This window comes from Hemibagrus wyckioides, linkage group LG21 (genome assembly GCF_019097595.1).
Source record: "Hemibagrus wyckioides isolate EC202008001 linkage group LG21, SWU_Hwy_1.0, whole genome shotgun sequence".
Lineage (NCBI taxonomy): Eukaryota > Metazoa > Chordata > Actinopteri > Siluriformes > Bagridae > Hemibagrus > Hemibagrus wyckioides.
This window is the reverse complement of record NC_080730.1, coordinates 21,452,966-21,467,965: the sequence shown is the minus strand read 5'-3', so window position 1 is coordinate 21,467,965 and position 15,000 is coordinate 21,452,966. Positions and strand designations below refer to the sequence as shown.

The 15,000-nt window shown below is 47.2% G+C and overlaps 2 protein-coding genes across 3 annotated transcripts in view; one reads left to right on the top strand and one right to left on the bottom strand.

Annotated features, from left to right (window-relative positions):
* wdr77 (WD repeat domain 77) overlaps positions 1 to 3,893 on the top strand; it is a 19,342-nt gene extending 15,449 nt beyond the window's left edge. Inside the window, exons 5-10 of one of the 2 annotated variants that reach the window (XM_058374288.1) lie at positions 1,724 to 1,794; positions 2,953 to 3,007; positions 3,103 to 3,168; positions 3,248 to 3,356; positions 3,508 to 3,576; positions 3,665 to 3,893. In XM_058374288.1, coding sequence (XP_058230271.1) covers positions 1,724 to 1,794; positions 2,953 to 3,007; positions 3,103 to 3,168; positions 3,248 to 3,356; positions 3,508 to 3,576; positions 3,665 to 3,794 — 500 coding nt within the window. In that variant the 3' untranslated portion in view covers positions 3,795 to 3,893. Of the gene's footprint in view, positions 1 to 1,723; positions 1,795 to 2,952; positions 3,008 to 3,099; positions 3,169 to 3,247; positions 3,357 to 3,507; positions 3,577 to 3,664 lie in introns of both variants that reach the window. The other variant, XM_058374287.1, reaches the window with a different exon arrangement.
* A 1,368-nt stretch (positions 3,894 to 5,261) lies between these two features.
* LOC131342941 (uncharacterized) overlaps positions 5,262 to 15,000 on the bottom strand; it is a 13,661-nt gene continuing 3,922 nt past the window's right edge. Inside the window, exons 3-5 of the mRNA XM_058374283.1 lie at positions 9,200 to 9,284; positions 6,162 to 8,577; positions 5,262 to 6,003 (exon numbers count right to left, since the gene is read on the bottom strand). Of these exons, the coding sequence (XP_058230266.1) occupies positions 5,913 to 6,003; positions 6,162 to 8,577; positions 9,200 to 9,284 (2,592 nt within the window). The 3' untranslated portion in view covers positions 5,262 to 5,912. The remainder of the gene's footprint in view (positions 6,004 to 6,161; positions 8,578 to 9,199; positions 9,285 to 15,000) is intronic.

Here is a 15,000-nt window from a genome sequence, read left to right as displayed (position 1 = left end):
TAGTGATGGTGGTGTGGTGATGGTGTAGTGAAGGTGGTGTAGTGATGGTGGTGTGGTGATGGTGTAGTGAAGGTGGTATAGTGGTGGTGGTGTAGTGGTGATGGTGGTGTGGTGATGGTGTAGTGAAGGTGGTATAGTGGTGGTGGTGTGGTGATGGTGTAGTGAAGGTGGTATAGTGGTGGTGGTGTAGTGGTGATGGTGGTGTGGTGATGGTGTAGTGAAGGTGGTGTGGTGTGGTGGTGGTATAGTGGTGGTGTAGTGATGTTGGTGGTGTGGTGATGGTGGTGTAGTGATGTTGGTGGTGTAGTGGTGGTGGTGTAGTGAAGGTGGTATAGTGGTGGTGTAGTGGTGATGGTGGTGTAGTGATGTTGGTGGTGTAGTGGTGATGGTGTAGTGGTGATGATGGTGGTGGGGTGATGGTGGTGTAGTGATGATGGTGGTAGTGTTGGTGGTGATGGTGATGATGGTGTAGAGGTGGTGATGGTGGTGGGGTGATGGTGGTGTAGTGGTGATGGTGTGATGGTGGTGGTGTAGTGGTGATGATGGTGGTGGTGTAGTGGTGATGATGTGGTGGTGGGGTGATGGTGGTGTAGTGATGGTGGTAGTGTTGGTGGTGATGGTGGTGTAGTGGTGATGGTGTAGTGGTGATGATGGTGGTGGGGTGATGGTGGTGTAGTGATGATGGTGGTAGTGTTGGTGGTGATGGTGATGGTGGTGTAGTGGGATGGTGTAGAGGTGGTGATGGTGTAGTGGTGATGGTGTAGTGGTGATGGTGTAGAGGTGGTGATGGTGTAGTGGTGATGGTGTAGTGATGGTGGTGGTATAGTGGTGGTGTAGTGGTGATGGTGGTGTAGTGAAGGTGGTGTAGTGGTGGTGGTGTAGTGAAGGTGGTATAGTGGTGGTGTAGTGGTGATGGTGGTGTAGTGATGTTGGTGGTGTAGTGGTGGTGGTGTAGTGAAGGTGGTATAGTGGTGGTGTAGTGGTGATGGTGGTGTGGTGAAGGTGGTGTAGTGATGGTGGTGTGGTGATGGTGTAGTGAAGGTGGTGTAGTGGTGATGGTGGTGTAGTGAAGGTGGTATAGTGGTGGTGGTGTAGTGGTGATGGTGGTGTGGTGATGGTGTAGTGAAGGTGGTATAGTGGTGGTGGTGTAGTGAAGGTGGTATAGTGGTGGTGGTGTAGTGGTGATGGTGGTGTGGTGATGGTGTAGTGAAGGTGGTATAGTGGTGGTGGTGTAGTGGTGATGGTGGTGTGGTGATGGTGTAGTGAAGGTGGTATAGTGGTGGTGGTGTAGTGGTGATGGTGGTGTGGTGATGGTGTAGTGAAGGTGGTATAGTGGTGGTGGTGTAGTGGTGATGGTGGTGTGGTGATGGTGTAGTGAAGGTGGTATAGTGGTGGTGGTGTAGTGGTGATGGTGTAGTGATGGTGGTGTAGTGGTGATGGTGGTGGTATAGTGATGGTGTAGTGATGTTGGTGGTGTAATAATAATGCAGTTGTTTATACATGCTCATGTTGTGCGATGGACTTTATTCTGTCCACTATTCTTCTATTTATCAGAGCAGTGGTCATGTTATAGCTAATCTCTCTCTCTCTCGCTCTCTCTCTCTCGCTCTTTGTCTCTCGCTCTCTCTTTCTCTCTTGCTCTCGCTCTCTGTCTCTCTCTTTGTCTCTTGCTCTCTCTCTCTCTCTTGCTCTCGCTCTCTGTCTCTCTCTCTCTCTCTCTTAGTGCACTCCATGGCTGTGAACTGTGTGTCCTGCAGCCCAACTGACCAATCACTGTTCTTGTCCTGTGCTCAGGTGACCATCATCATCTCATACACATTACCTGTTCCTGAGTGTGTGTGTGTGTGTGTGTATATATATATATATATACACACACACTATATTGCAAAAAGTATTCTCTCACCCATCCAAATAATCAGAATCAGGTGTTCCAATCACTTCCATGGTCACAGGTGTATAAAATCAAGCACCTAGGCATGCAGACTGTGTTTTTACAAACATTTGTGAAAGAATGGGTCGCTCTCAGGAGCTCAGTGAATTCCAGCGTGGAACTCGCTACAGACCTCCAAACTTCATGTGGCCTTCAGATGAGCTCAAGAACAGTGCGCAGAGAGCTTCATGGAATGGGTTTCCATGGCCGAGCAGCTGCATCCAAGCCATACATCACCAAGTGCAATGCAAAGCGTCGGATGCAGTGGTGTAAAGCACGCCGCCACTGGACTCTAGAGCAGTGGAGACGCGTTCTCTGGAGTGACCAATCGCGCTTCTCCATCTGGCAATCTGATGGACGAGTCTGGGTTTGGCGGTTGCCAGGAGAACGGTACTTGTCTGACTGCATCGTGCCAAGTGTAAAGTTTGGTGGAGGGGGGATTATGGTGTGGGGTTGTTTTTCAGGAGCTGGGCTTGGCCCCTTAGTTCCAGTGAAAGGAACTCTGAATGCTTCAGCATACCAAGACATTTTGGACAATTCTATGCTCCCAACTTTGTGGGAACAGTTTGGAGCTGGCCCCTTCCTCTTCCAACATGACTGTGCACCAGTGACCAAAGCAAGGTCCATAAAGACATGGATGACAGAGTCTGGTGTGGATGAACTTGACTGGCCTGCACAGAGTCCTGACCTCAACCCGACAGAACACCTTTGGGATGAATTAGAGCGGAGACTGAGAGCCAGGCCTTCTCGTCCAACATCAGTGTGTGACCTCACAAATGTGCTTCTGGAAGAATGGTCAAAAATTCCCATAAACACACTCCTAAACCTTGTGGACAGCCTTCCCAGAAGAGTTGAAGCTGTTATAGCTGCAAAGGGTGGACCGACGTCATATTGAACCCTATGGATTAGGAATGGGATGTCACTTAAGTTCATATGCGAGTCAAGGCAGGTGAGCGAATACTTTTGGCAATATAGTGTATATAGTGTGTGTGTGTGTGTGTGTGTGTGTGTTTGTCTTTCAGGATGGTCGATTTTTGCTGTGGGATCGTAGAAAACCTAAACCTGCATCTCGTTTAGGTAACACACACAGTAGTGGTACAGTTGTGGGTAGCACAAAACAGTGTTGGTCTACCTGTGATTTACTGTGTGTGTGTGTGTGTGTGTGTCAGAAGTGGCTTCCCCGAGTTCTGTGACTGCTGTTGTGTGGCATCCAAATCAGACCAGCACCATCGCCTACGGTACAACAACTACAACTTTCTGTCGTTCAGCACACCTGAATCTTGTGCAGTGTGTGTGACTGTGTGTGTGTGTGTGTAGGTGATGAGTTGGGCAGGGTAACTGTGACGGATTTCCAGGCTGCTGGAGTCACACAGACGATGAACACACACACGCGCAGAGTGTCAGAGCTTGCCTTCTCTTCACACAGGTACACAGACACACACTTAAGGTATTTGGCAGGAGCCTGTATCCAGAGCGACTTCTGACTCCAGCTGAACATTTGAGGATTTAGGGCCTTGCTCAGGGGCCCAGCAGCTGTTCTGTCTGATTCAACACTGTGTGTGTGTGTCTTTGTGTAGTTCTCCTCTCCTCGCCTCAGTGAGTGATGACTGCACCGTCACCGTGCTGAACACAGAGCTCAGAGAAATGTGAGTACACACACACACACACACACACACACACACACACTTTTTAAGTGATCATGTTAACTGTGTGTGTGTGTGTGTGTGTGTGCAGTTACAGAGACAAAAGACACCAGGACTTTGTGCGTGGTGTGTGTTGGGCCCCGGGCGGCTCAGATGTGCTGACCACTGCAGGGTGGGATCACCAGGTGCTCCATCATAATGTGCAGGAGACACGGACTTAACACACACACACACTCACTCACACAAACTTAACATACAAGCACTAAATACACACAGAGTTCTACATCCATCAGTGTTTAATAAAATGTGTGTTCAGTCAAGCTGAATGCTGTGTCCATTTTTTTTTTTGCACTAACACACTCTGATCTCAGAGTTATTACACTGGGAAGTCTCTCTCTCACACACACACACACACCTGTGAGCAAAGTGCAGTGGTGTGTGTGTGAGGGAGAGAACAGGTTGTAGTGTTAGTGGGAGTTTACATGATCTGAGCATCACCTCGTTACACTTCACACATTGTTAGACTGACCACAAGTGGACGAGTGGAAGTGTTGAGTAATGAGACGTGACCTTGGAGGCACAGCAGTGTGACCATAAACATTTGAGTGATTATTGTGAGCTGAGGTGTTGATAGCGCAACACACACTAATCAGCCATAACATTATGACCACCTGCCTAATATTGTGTTGGTCCCCCTTATTGCTGCCAAAACAGCCCTGACCCGTCCTGCACTGTGTATTCTGACCCCTTTCTATCAGACCCAGCATTAACAACTTCAGCAGTTTGATCAACAGTAGCTCGTCTGTTGGTTCGGATCACACGGTCCAGCCTTCTCTCCCCACGTGCATCAATGAGCCTTGACCGCCCATGACCCTGTCGCCGGTTCACCACTGTTTCTTCCTTGGACCACTTTTGATAGATACTGACCACTGCAGACCAGGAACACCCCACAAGAGCTGCAGTTTTGGAGATGCTCTGATCCAGTGGTCTAGCCATCACAATTTGGCCCTTTTGGTCAAACTCGCTCAAATCCTTACACTTGTCCATTTTTCCTGCTTCTAACATCAACTTTGAGGACAAAATGTTCACCTGCTGCCTAATATATCCCACCCACTAACAGGTGCCATGATGAGGAGATACTTTGTCTTATTCACGGCACCTCTCCCTGGTCATAATGTTATGCCTGATCAGTGTACATACACACACCTATAAAATGTTCTCATCTTCAGCTGATTACACAACATTTACACAATTGACCTGGATTTACTGAATGTGTGCTTGTTAACTGTGTGTGTGTGTGTGTGTGTGTGTGTGTGTGTGTGTGTGTATATGATCTGAAGCAAGCCCTGTGGATTTGTTGTCATGGTAACAAGAACAACACTAACAGCTTTATAGAACAGGTAATTCCTCCATCATGTCAAATCCTTCATCCAGTCCTGTTCTCTCACACACACACACACACACACACACACACAGAGGTGTCTGATGGTTTATTAGTTTTTATACATGCTGAGTGTGCTGAGATACGTGTGTGTGTAAGTGCTGAGAACTTTTTTTCCCCCTTGTTATGATGAAAGTGCAGACTACAGCACTCCGTCCTTCACACACTCTGGTTTCATCTCTCATCAGCGGAAAACGCCTTCCGTGTGAATTAGGGTGCTGGATCTCTCTCACACACACACACACGCTGCATGTTAACACACTTTAATATAACACTATTACATTTAATTGTTCCTTACTTCTATAATCATACAAGCAGAACTCTACACACACTTCCTGTCAGATTAAATCAACTTAACATCAGCTAATTTTTACAGTTCATTACAGCTCTGACCGCATCATCCCACTGACACACACACACACACACACACACCCAGCCCTGCCGCTGGGGGTTCTGACCCATATAGCTCAGGGTTGGTCAGTTTGTTAGATTTGAGCGAGTGAGCAGCATTTCAGGATGCAGTCATCACTCTGGCTAAAAAAAATAAATAAATAAACAGAGAAACACATTTATTCCAATTAAGTGTGTGTGTGTGTGTGTTTTGCTTATTTACAGAGTGAATATATACATGAACACAATAAGAACATTAAAATGTACAAGTCCATGCTGCAGGGTTTAGCGCTGATGATTTAGCAACACCTGAAACTGTGTGTGTGTCAGATATCAGTCCATCCAACAGAGAATAAATTCAGATTGGACACACACACAGAGTTTCAGGTGAACTTCACATCCAGAGAAACCGCTACAGTCTGTAACCTGTCCAATATCATCTGTAACGTATTTCCATGTAGGAGTTCTTCACACAGAGCTTTGTGTGTGTGTGTGTGTGTGTGGTAAGTCACTCGGTTTTGGAGATGGGTGTGATGGGTTGTTTGGTTCCAGGCCTCACTAGGAAGGTCATCCCAAACTGCTGCTTTGAAGAAGCACTGCTGAAAGATGAGATCAGAATCAGATCTGAGTGTGAACATGACACACACACCACAGATAAACATCTGGACATTTAAACGCTCTATATATTTTTTATTTTGGTGATGAATAAGTTGGAGTAAAAGCAGCAGCTGCCAGAGGTGGAGTTGGTGGAATTTACCTGGCTGGTGCTTTTGCTTTCATGGTCATTTTGTTCTCCAGTTCTTTCATGTCCAGACTTGCAGACTGTGCATGCAGAGTGGAGCTTTTGGGTTTGGGGGCGGAGTTTAGTGAAAGAACGCCCCCTACATCCTCTTCAAATGTCTGGGAGTTCCATTCATCACTGCTGGCGTCGGCGTCCTGGGCGTGAGGGAATTTGGGGTCCATTTCTAGCATCTTCTTCTGCAGGATGCTGAGCAGTGTGGCCTGACCGGCAGCAACAGAGGGCGGAGCTTGGGGTTGAGTTTTCTGTTGAGATGGGGGCAGAGCTTGGGGTTGAATTTTTGGTTGAGATGGGGGCGGAGCTTGGGGTTGAGTTTTCGGTTCAGATAGGGACGGAGCTTGGGGTTGAGTTTTTGGTTGAAATGGGGGCAGAGTTTGGGTTTGAAATTTAGGTTGGGATGGGGGCGGAGCTTGGGGTGGAAATTTAGGTGGGGATGGGGGCGGGGCTTGGGGGGGGAATTTAGGTTGAGATGGGGGCAGCGGTTGGGGTTGAAATTTAGGGTGGGATGGGGGGGGGGGTTGGGGTTGAAATTTAGGTTGAGTGGGGGGCGGAGGTTGGGGTTGAAATTTAGGTTGAGATGGGGGCGGGGCTTGGGTTTGAGTTTTTGGCAGAGATGGGGGTGGAGCTTGGGGTTGAAATTTAGGTTGAGATGGGGGCGGTGCTTGGGTTTGAGTTTTTGGCAGAGATGGGGGTGGAGCTTGGGGTTGAAATTTAGGTTGAGATGGGGGCGGTGCTTGGGTTTGAGTTTTTGGCAGAGATGGGGGTGGAGCTTGGGGTTTTGGTTTGAACTGAGTGCTAGGGACAGCATAAACTGGTGCAGTGGTGCTGGAAATATTACCTGGGGGATTAGTAGGGCCATTTATGATTGGGGCAGAGTTTAGTGGTGGCATTACATCTGCTCTCTTGGCAGGTGGGTCAGGTGGAGGCATGTGAGGTGGAGCTTCATCTTCTGGATCAGAGTTAGCAAATTCAGGTGGAGGAGGGATGAAGGAGATGGTATCAAGGCCATGGTACAGCCCAGGTGGGGATATCGGGGATGCAACACTCGTAGGGTTTTTAGTAAGAATGCTGCTGGAGTGTACAGAGGGTCTGAAGTTAGTAACGTTTGGGTTCTCTGTGTGGGATTTGGGGTCTATGAAGGGACTGGCACTTCCTGGGGACACTGGAGGTCTTGGGGTAACAACGAATGAGTTGGGTCTGGTGTCACTTGGATGGATGCTCCCACTGGAAGACTCTACAGAGCTGTTGCTCTTGGTGCTGTTGTCTCTGGAAATGCCCGATCTCTGTTTGTCTCGTTCCTTAGCCGCCATCAGCAGGGCGAGAGGAGAAGTAGCCGGCTCTTTCCCACTAGAAGGTTCATTGGTTTTCAAGTTCTGCAGCTTGCGGTTCAGTAAGGGGCTATATTTCCGTGCTGGGTCCACAGACGTCCGGTGGATTATGTCCTGAGCTGATAGCAATGCTGCTGACCTTTCTGCTGTAGGAGAACCTTTTACTGGAGACGGGATCTTTTTTGGGGCAGCTGGTGGTGACTCTACTTTTGCAGCCATGTTGTTGATGAGCCTGATTGGTGATGGTGGTTGATTGGATTGCGTCGCATGCATATTCTCCTTCAAGTCCTGTAGATTTTCCTCCAGCTTCATGGCTGAACTGTTGCAACGCACTGGCTTGACTGGAGGCATGAGGTTCTGGGGTGCGTCTATTTCCTTTTCAGATGTTGATGCGTTCCCACTGGCATGAACTCCAACTGAAAGTTTAGACTTGTTCTCCATCGGCAAGTATGGTGTCTGATCTGATTGGCCAGGGAGAACTGTTGTTTTTGGAAGAGTGTAAAGTTTTCCTGTATTTTGGGGGATAAAGCCAGATGCCGGTCTTCTCGAGGGTGTAGAAGTCGGAGTAGCTGATCCATATGAAGGCATCTCAAAGTTGGGGACGGACGAGAATCTGTTAGGCTTGGGAGGAGGCATCTTCTGGACTTTTGTTGTGGGGGACTGGGATCTCTCTGTTGGGGGCAGTGGGGGGGTAAATTTGGGGCAGTCTGGGATGTCCACAGGTGAATTGGTAGAGATTTGATAACTTGGGGGTTTCGGGGGAGACATAGGTGGAGGCCTTAACATGGACAGATCTACGTCTGGTGTTCCTAGAGAAGGTGGCTTGGGAGGGGGCATGGAGGGAGGTTCTAGAGTGGACAGGTCTACTGGTGAATACGGTTCCCCAAAGAATGCTGAAGGAGGAGCAACATGTCCAGGTGATGGGGGGATGAATTGGGGTGGTGGAGGTGGAGGTGCAATGGAGGGAGGAGGAGGGATCGAAATCTGGCTTCCTCCAAGGTTATTCACTGAGACGGTTCCTCCGTTGGGCAGACTCTCTGTCTTACCTGTTCATGGGGGCGACAAAGTTAGAGACTGTTCAGGCAAACAAAAAGTAAACATTCATGCTGGATCTGTTCAGCTCCTGTGCTTCCTGTGTGTCAGGTGTGTTGAGTAAAGAAAGAATATCAAAAATTCTGCTAATGCATACTTGAAAGGTGAATCATTACAAAGAAAACATTTCTACAATAGCAATCGAGGTGTCTGCCACGCTCTCCATTACGGCTCAGAACACACCTGGAACAGTCGAGAACACGGTATACCTGATACAGGTGTGTTGGGAAAGTGAACAAAAAGCAAAAATGTGGACTGTCAGGATTCCCCAAAGGACTGGTGTTGAAAAGCTCTGAGTAATGTGCAGTGTAACACGAGTCCATTTACTGGAAACACCATAGTGGTGGTATAAAGCTGCCTCTAGGGCTTTCTTCAAATTTCAGTTTCTCCACCAGTTCCTTTAAAGCCTCCTGATCCCTGAGATCTTACACTGATGAACCCCGGAGCAGCGTGACAGCTTACGGCTTACAAGCATGTGCGTTTATTCAGCTTACATTAGCATAAAGCAAATAGAGGGAAACTGTTGGACACTCGGGAGGATGAAGGCTTTGCGTGATGTTTGGGACACGTCCTCACCTGTGTGGCTGATTTGAGCCGTGGTGAAAGAAGACAGAACGGGAACTGTTGGAGTTGGAACAGCGAATCCGGCTCCGTCTCCAAACTGATAGGAAAAACAACACACACAACAGCTTATTAACGACTTTAATCTGTTCACTAATCCCAAAAGATTTCATTTCACTCCATCATCACTCATGAAAAACTCCAGACATGACGGCAGATGTTTTAAAAAGAAGATTCTCCTGGCCATTGGGCCACTGTCCTGCTTGTTGTTGACCTCGGGCTGTTTATCTGTTCTCTGTCCCTGTTTGCTCTTTGTGGTGAATTTTTACAGCCTGTGCTCTCAGGACTGATTTTATCATCAGCTCTCCATATAGTCTTCGGTTTATTTAAAGACTGAATCTTACAAAAGTCAAGACGAAACCCAGAACATCTAGAGTTTGAACAAGAAAACTGATTAGACCGCTGATGCATCAGAATCACCCATGCTGGTGGAGTTTAGAGTGTGTGTGTGTGTGTTGATTGACTTTAAACTGTGCTGTGAAATGTTATGATGTGATATGACACGCCTGGTTAATAGAGGCACAATCTGAATTCACTGCAGACTGAACAGACCTGTTCTTTAAACCTTCCTTTCACACACACACACACACACACACACAAACTTGTAAAGGAACAAGGGTGAATTCCAGCTACTTCATGTAAAATTTTATAAATGAAACTGTAATAGTGGAGAAAGGTTTCAGGGGCTTTGTTATTGTCATTGTTGTTGTTGTTGTTGTAGTTGTTGTTGGTGGTTGTGGTGGGGGTGGGAAATAAATCATCTGATGATTCTGAGATGTAGAAGAGAGTTTATTAAATAAACAGTAAAGCTACGTTGCTGACAAATGGATATGGGTCTATGGCTGACAACACAATAGCAGGAATAAACACACACATCAGATTTCTGTGTGTGTGTGTGTGTGTGTGTGTGTGAGAGAGAGAGAGAGAGAGACTAAACACTGCTGAGTGTGTTATTAGTTTCCTAGCAGCAGGCATTTTAAGGAGTGGCTGATATCACACAGAAAGTTCTCACCAAACTCATTTTATTTTTAGTGTGAGATTATGACACACCTGTGTGTGTGTGTGTGTGTGACCACTTTATACACGTTGGCCCAGCCTGTGCTAAACCCAAAACAAAGTGAGTGTATTCAAAACACCCTGCAGCAGCCAGCTCTCTCTCTCTCTCTCTCTCTCTCTCTCTCTCTCTCACACACACACACACACACACAGTCACTGCACCGTCACATCAAACTCCATATGTTACAGGTCATTTCATTCTCCAAACTGGACACACACACACTGTGCCAATACAAAACAGTGAAACATGTTAGCACAATGAAGCTGTCTTCCTGCATGCTTTTAAACCTGTGTGTGTTGTGTGTTCTGCATGTTCTACACTGTGTGTTGAATGTGTTGAGTGTGTTCTGCACTGTGTGTTGAGTGTGTTCTGCACAGTGTGTTGAGTGTGTTCTGCACAGTGTGTTGAGTGTGTTCTGCACAGTGTGTTGAGTGTGTTCTGCACTGTGTGTTGAGTGTGTTCTGCACTGTGTGTTGAGTGTGTTCTGCACTGTGTGTTGAGTGTGTTCTGCACTGTGTGTTGAGTGTGTTCTGCACTGTGTGTTGAGTGTGTTCTGCACTGTGTGTTGAGTGTGTTCTGCACTGTGTGTTGAGTGTGTTCTACACTGTGTGTTGAGTGTGTTCTACACTGTGTGTTGAGTGTGTTCTGCACTGTGTGTTGAGTGTGTTCTGCACTGTGTGTTGAGTGTGTTCTGCACTGTGTGTTGAGTGTGTTCTGCACTGTGTGTTGAGTGTGTTCTACACTGTGTGTTGAGTGTGTTCTACACTGTGTGTTGAATGTGTTGAGTGTGTTCTGCACTGTGTGTTGAATGTGTTGAGTGTGTTCTGCACTGTGTGTTGAGTGTGTTCTGCACTGTGTGTTGAGTGTGTTCTGCACTGTGTGTTGAGTGTGTTCTGCACTGTGTGTTGAGTGTGTTCTGCACTGTGTGTTGAGTGTGTTCTGCACTGTGTGTTGAGTGTGTTCTGCACAATGTGTTGAGTGTGTTCTGCACTGTGTGTTGAGTGTGTTCTGCACTGTGTGTTGAGTGTGTTCTACACTGTGTGTTGAGTGTGTTCTACACTGTGTGTTGAATGTGTTGAGTGTGTTCTGCACTGTGTGTTGAGTGTGTTCTGCACTGTGTGTTGAGTGTGTTCTGCACAATGTGTTGAGTGTGTTCTGCACTGTGTGTTGAGTGTGTTCTACACTGTGTGTTGAATGTGTTGAGTGTGTTCTGCACTGTGTGTTGAGTGTGTTGAGTGTGTTCTACACTGTGTGTTGTGTGTTCTGCACTGTGTTGAGTGTGTTGAGTGTGTTCTGCACAGTGTGTTGAGTGTGTTCTGCACTGTGTGTTGAGTGTGTTCTACACTGTGTGTTGTGTGTTCTGCACTGTGTTGAGTGTGTTGAGTGTGTTCTGCACAATGTGTTGAGTGTGTTCTACACTGTGTGTTGAGTGTGTTCTGCACTGTGTGTTGAGTGTGTTCTGCACTGTGTGTTGAGTGTGTTCTGCACTGTGTGTTGAGTGTGTTCTGCACTGTGTGTTGAGTGTGTTGAGTGTGTTCTGCACTGTGTGTTGAGTGTGTTGAGTGTGTTCTGCACTGTGTGTTGAGTGTGTTGAGTGTGTTCTGCACTGTGTTGAGTGTGTTGAGTGTGTTCTGCACTGTGTGTTGAGTGTGTTGAGTGTGTTCTGCACTGTGTGTTGAGTGTGTTGAGTGTGTTCTGCACTGTGTGTTGAGTGTGTTGAGTGTGTTCTGCACTGTGTGTTGAGTGTGTTGAGTGTGTTCTGCACTGTGTTGAGTGTGTTGAGTGTGTTCTGCACTGTGTTGAGTGTGTTGAGTGTGTTCTGCACTGTGTGTTGAGTGTGTTCTGCACTGTGTGTTGAGTGTGTTGAGTGTGTTCTGCACAGTGTGTTGAGTGTGTTCTGCACTGTGTGTTGAGTGTGTTCTGCACTGTGTGATGAGTGTGTTCTGCACTGTGTGTTGAGTGTGTTGAGTGTGTTCTGCACTGTGTGTTGAGTGTGTTCTACACTGTGTGATGAGTGTGTTCTGCACTGTGTGTTGAGTGTGTTCTGCACTGTGTGTTGAGTGTGTTGAGTGTGTTCTGCACTGTGTGTTGAGTGTGTTCTGCACTGTGTGTTGAGTGTGTTCTGCACTGTGTGTTGAGTGTGTTCTGCACTGTGTGTTGAGTGTGTTCTGCACTGTGTGTTGAGTGTGTTCTGCACTGTGTGTTGAGTGTGTTGAGTGTGTTCTGCACTGTGTGTTGAGTGTGTTCTGCACTGTGTGTTGAGTGTGTTCTGCACTGTGTGATGAGTGTGTTCTGCACTGTGTGTTGAGTGTGTTCTGCACTGTGTGTTGAGTGTGTTCTGCACTGTGTGTTGAGTGTGTTCTGCACAGTGTGTTGAGTGTGTTCTACACTGTGTGTTGAGTGTGTTCTGCACAGTGTGTTGAGTGTGTTCTGCACTGTGTTGAGTGTGTTCTGCACTGTGTGTTGAGTGTGTTCTACACTGTATTGAGTGTGTTCTGCACTGTGTGTTGAGTGTGTTCTGCACTGTGTGTTGAGTGTGTTCTGCACTGTGTGTTGAGTGTGTTCTGCACTGTGTGTTGAGTGTGTTCTGCACAGTGTGTTGAGTGTGTTCTGCACTGTGTGTTGAGTGTGTTGAGTGTGTTCTACACTGTGTGTTGAGTGTGTTCTACACTGTGTGTTGAGTGTGTTCTGCACTGTGTGTTGAGTGTGTTCTGCACAGTGTGTTGAGTGTGTTCTGCACAGTGTGTTGAGTGTGTTCTGCACTGTGTGTTGAGTGTGTTGAGTGTGTTCTACACTGTGTGTTGAGTGTGTTCTACACTGTGTGTTGAATGTGTTGAGTGTGTTCTGCACTGTGTGTTGAGTGTGTTCTGCACTGTGTGTTGAGTGTGTTCTGCACTGTGTGTTGAGTGTGTTCTGCACTGTGTGTTGAGTGTGTTCTGCACTGTGTGTTGAGTGTGTTCTGCACAATGTGTTGAGTGTGTTCTGCACTGTGTGTTGAGTGTGTTGAGTGTGTTCTGCACTGTGTGATGAGTGTGTTGAGTGTGTTCTGCACAGTGTGTTGAGTGTGTTCTGCACTGTGTGATGAGTGTGTTCTGCACTGTGTGTTGAGTGTGTTGAGTGTGTTCTGCACTGTGTGTTGAGTGTGTTGAGTGTGTTCTGCACTGTGTGTTGAGTGTGTTCTGCACTGTGTGTTGAGTGTGTTGAGTGTGTTCTGCACTGTGTGATGAGTGTGTTCTGCACTGTGTGTTGAGTGTGTTCTGCACTGTGTGTTGAGTGTGTTCTGCACTGTGTGTTGAGTGTGTTCTGCACTGTGTGTTGAGTGTGTTGAGTGTGTTCTGCACTGTGTGTTGAGTGTGTTGAGTGTGTTCTGCACAGTGTGTTGAGTGTGTTCTGCACTGTGTGTTGAGTGTGTTCTGCACTGTGTGTTGAGTGTGTTCTGCACTGTGTGTTGAGTGTGTTCTGCACTGTGTGTTGAGTGTGTTCTGCACTGTGTGTTGAGTGTGTTGAGTGTGTTCTGCACTGTGTGTTGAGTGTGTTCTGCACTGTGTGTTGAGTGTGTTCTGCACTGTCTGTTGAGTGTGTGTTCTGCACTGTGTGTTGAGTGTGTTGAGTGTGTTCTGCACTGTGTGTTGAGTGTGTTGAGTGTGTTCTGCACTGTGTGATGAGTGTGTTGAGTGTGTTCTGCACTGTGTGTTGAGTGTGTTGAGTGTGTTCTGCACTGTGTGTTGAGTGTGTTGAGTGTGTTCTACACTGTGTTGAGTGTGTTCTGCACTGTGTTGAGTGTGTTGAGTGTGTTCTGCACTGTGTTGAGTGTGTTCTACACTGTGTTGAGTGTGTTGAGTGTGTTCTGCACAGTGTGTTGAGTGTGTTCTGCACTGTGTGTTGAGTGTGTTGAGTGTGTTCTGCACTGTGTGATGAGTGTGTTGAGTGTGTTCTGCACTGTGTTGAGTGTGTTCTGCACTGTGTGTTGAGTGTGTTGAGTGTGTTCTACACTGTGTTGAGTGTGTTGAGTGTGTTCTACACTGTGTTGAGTGTGTTGAGTGTGTTCTGCACTGTGTTGAGTGTGTTCTACACTGTGTTGAGTGTGTTGAGTGTGTTCTGCACAGTGTGTTGAGTGTGTTCTGCACTGTGTGTTGAGTGTGTTGAGTGTGTTCTGCACTGTGTGTTGAGTGTGTTCTACACTGTGTTGAGTGTGTTCTGCACTGTGTGTTGAGTGTGTTCTGCACTGTGTGTTGAGTGTGTTCTGCACAGTGTGTTGAGTGTGTTCTGCACTGTGTGTTGAGTGTGTTCTGCACTATGTGTTGAGTGTGTTGAGTGTGTTCTGCACTGTGTGTTGAGTGTGTTCTGCACTGTGTGTTGAGTGTGTTGAGTGTTCTGCACTGTGTGTTGAGTGTGTTGAGTGTGTTCTGCACTGTGTGTTGAGTGTGTTGAGTGTGTTCTGCACTGTGTGTTGAGTGTGTTCTGCACTGTGTGTTGAGTGTGTTGAGTGTGTTCTGCACTGTGTTGAGTGTGTTGAGTGTGTTCTGCACTGTGTGTTGAGTGTGTTCTGCACTGTGTGTTGAGTGTGTTGAGTGTGTTCTGCACTGTGTGTTGAGTGTGTGTTCTGCACTGTGTGTTGAGTGTGTTGAGTGTGTTCTGCACTGTGTGTTGAGTGTGTTCTGCACTGTGTGTTGAGTGTGTTGAGTGTGTGTTCTGCACT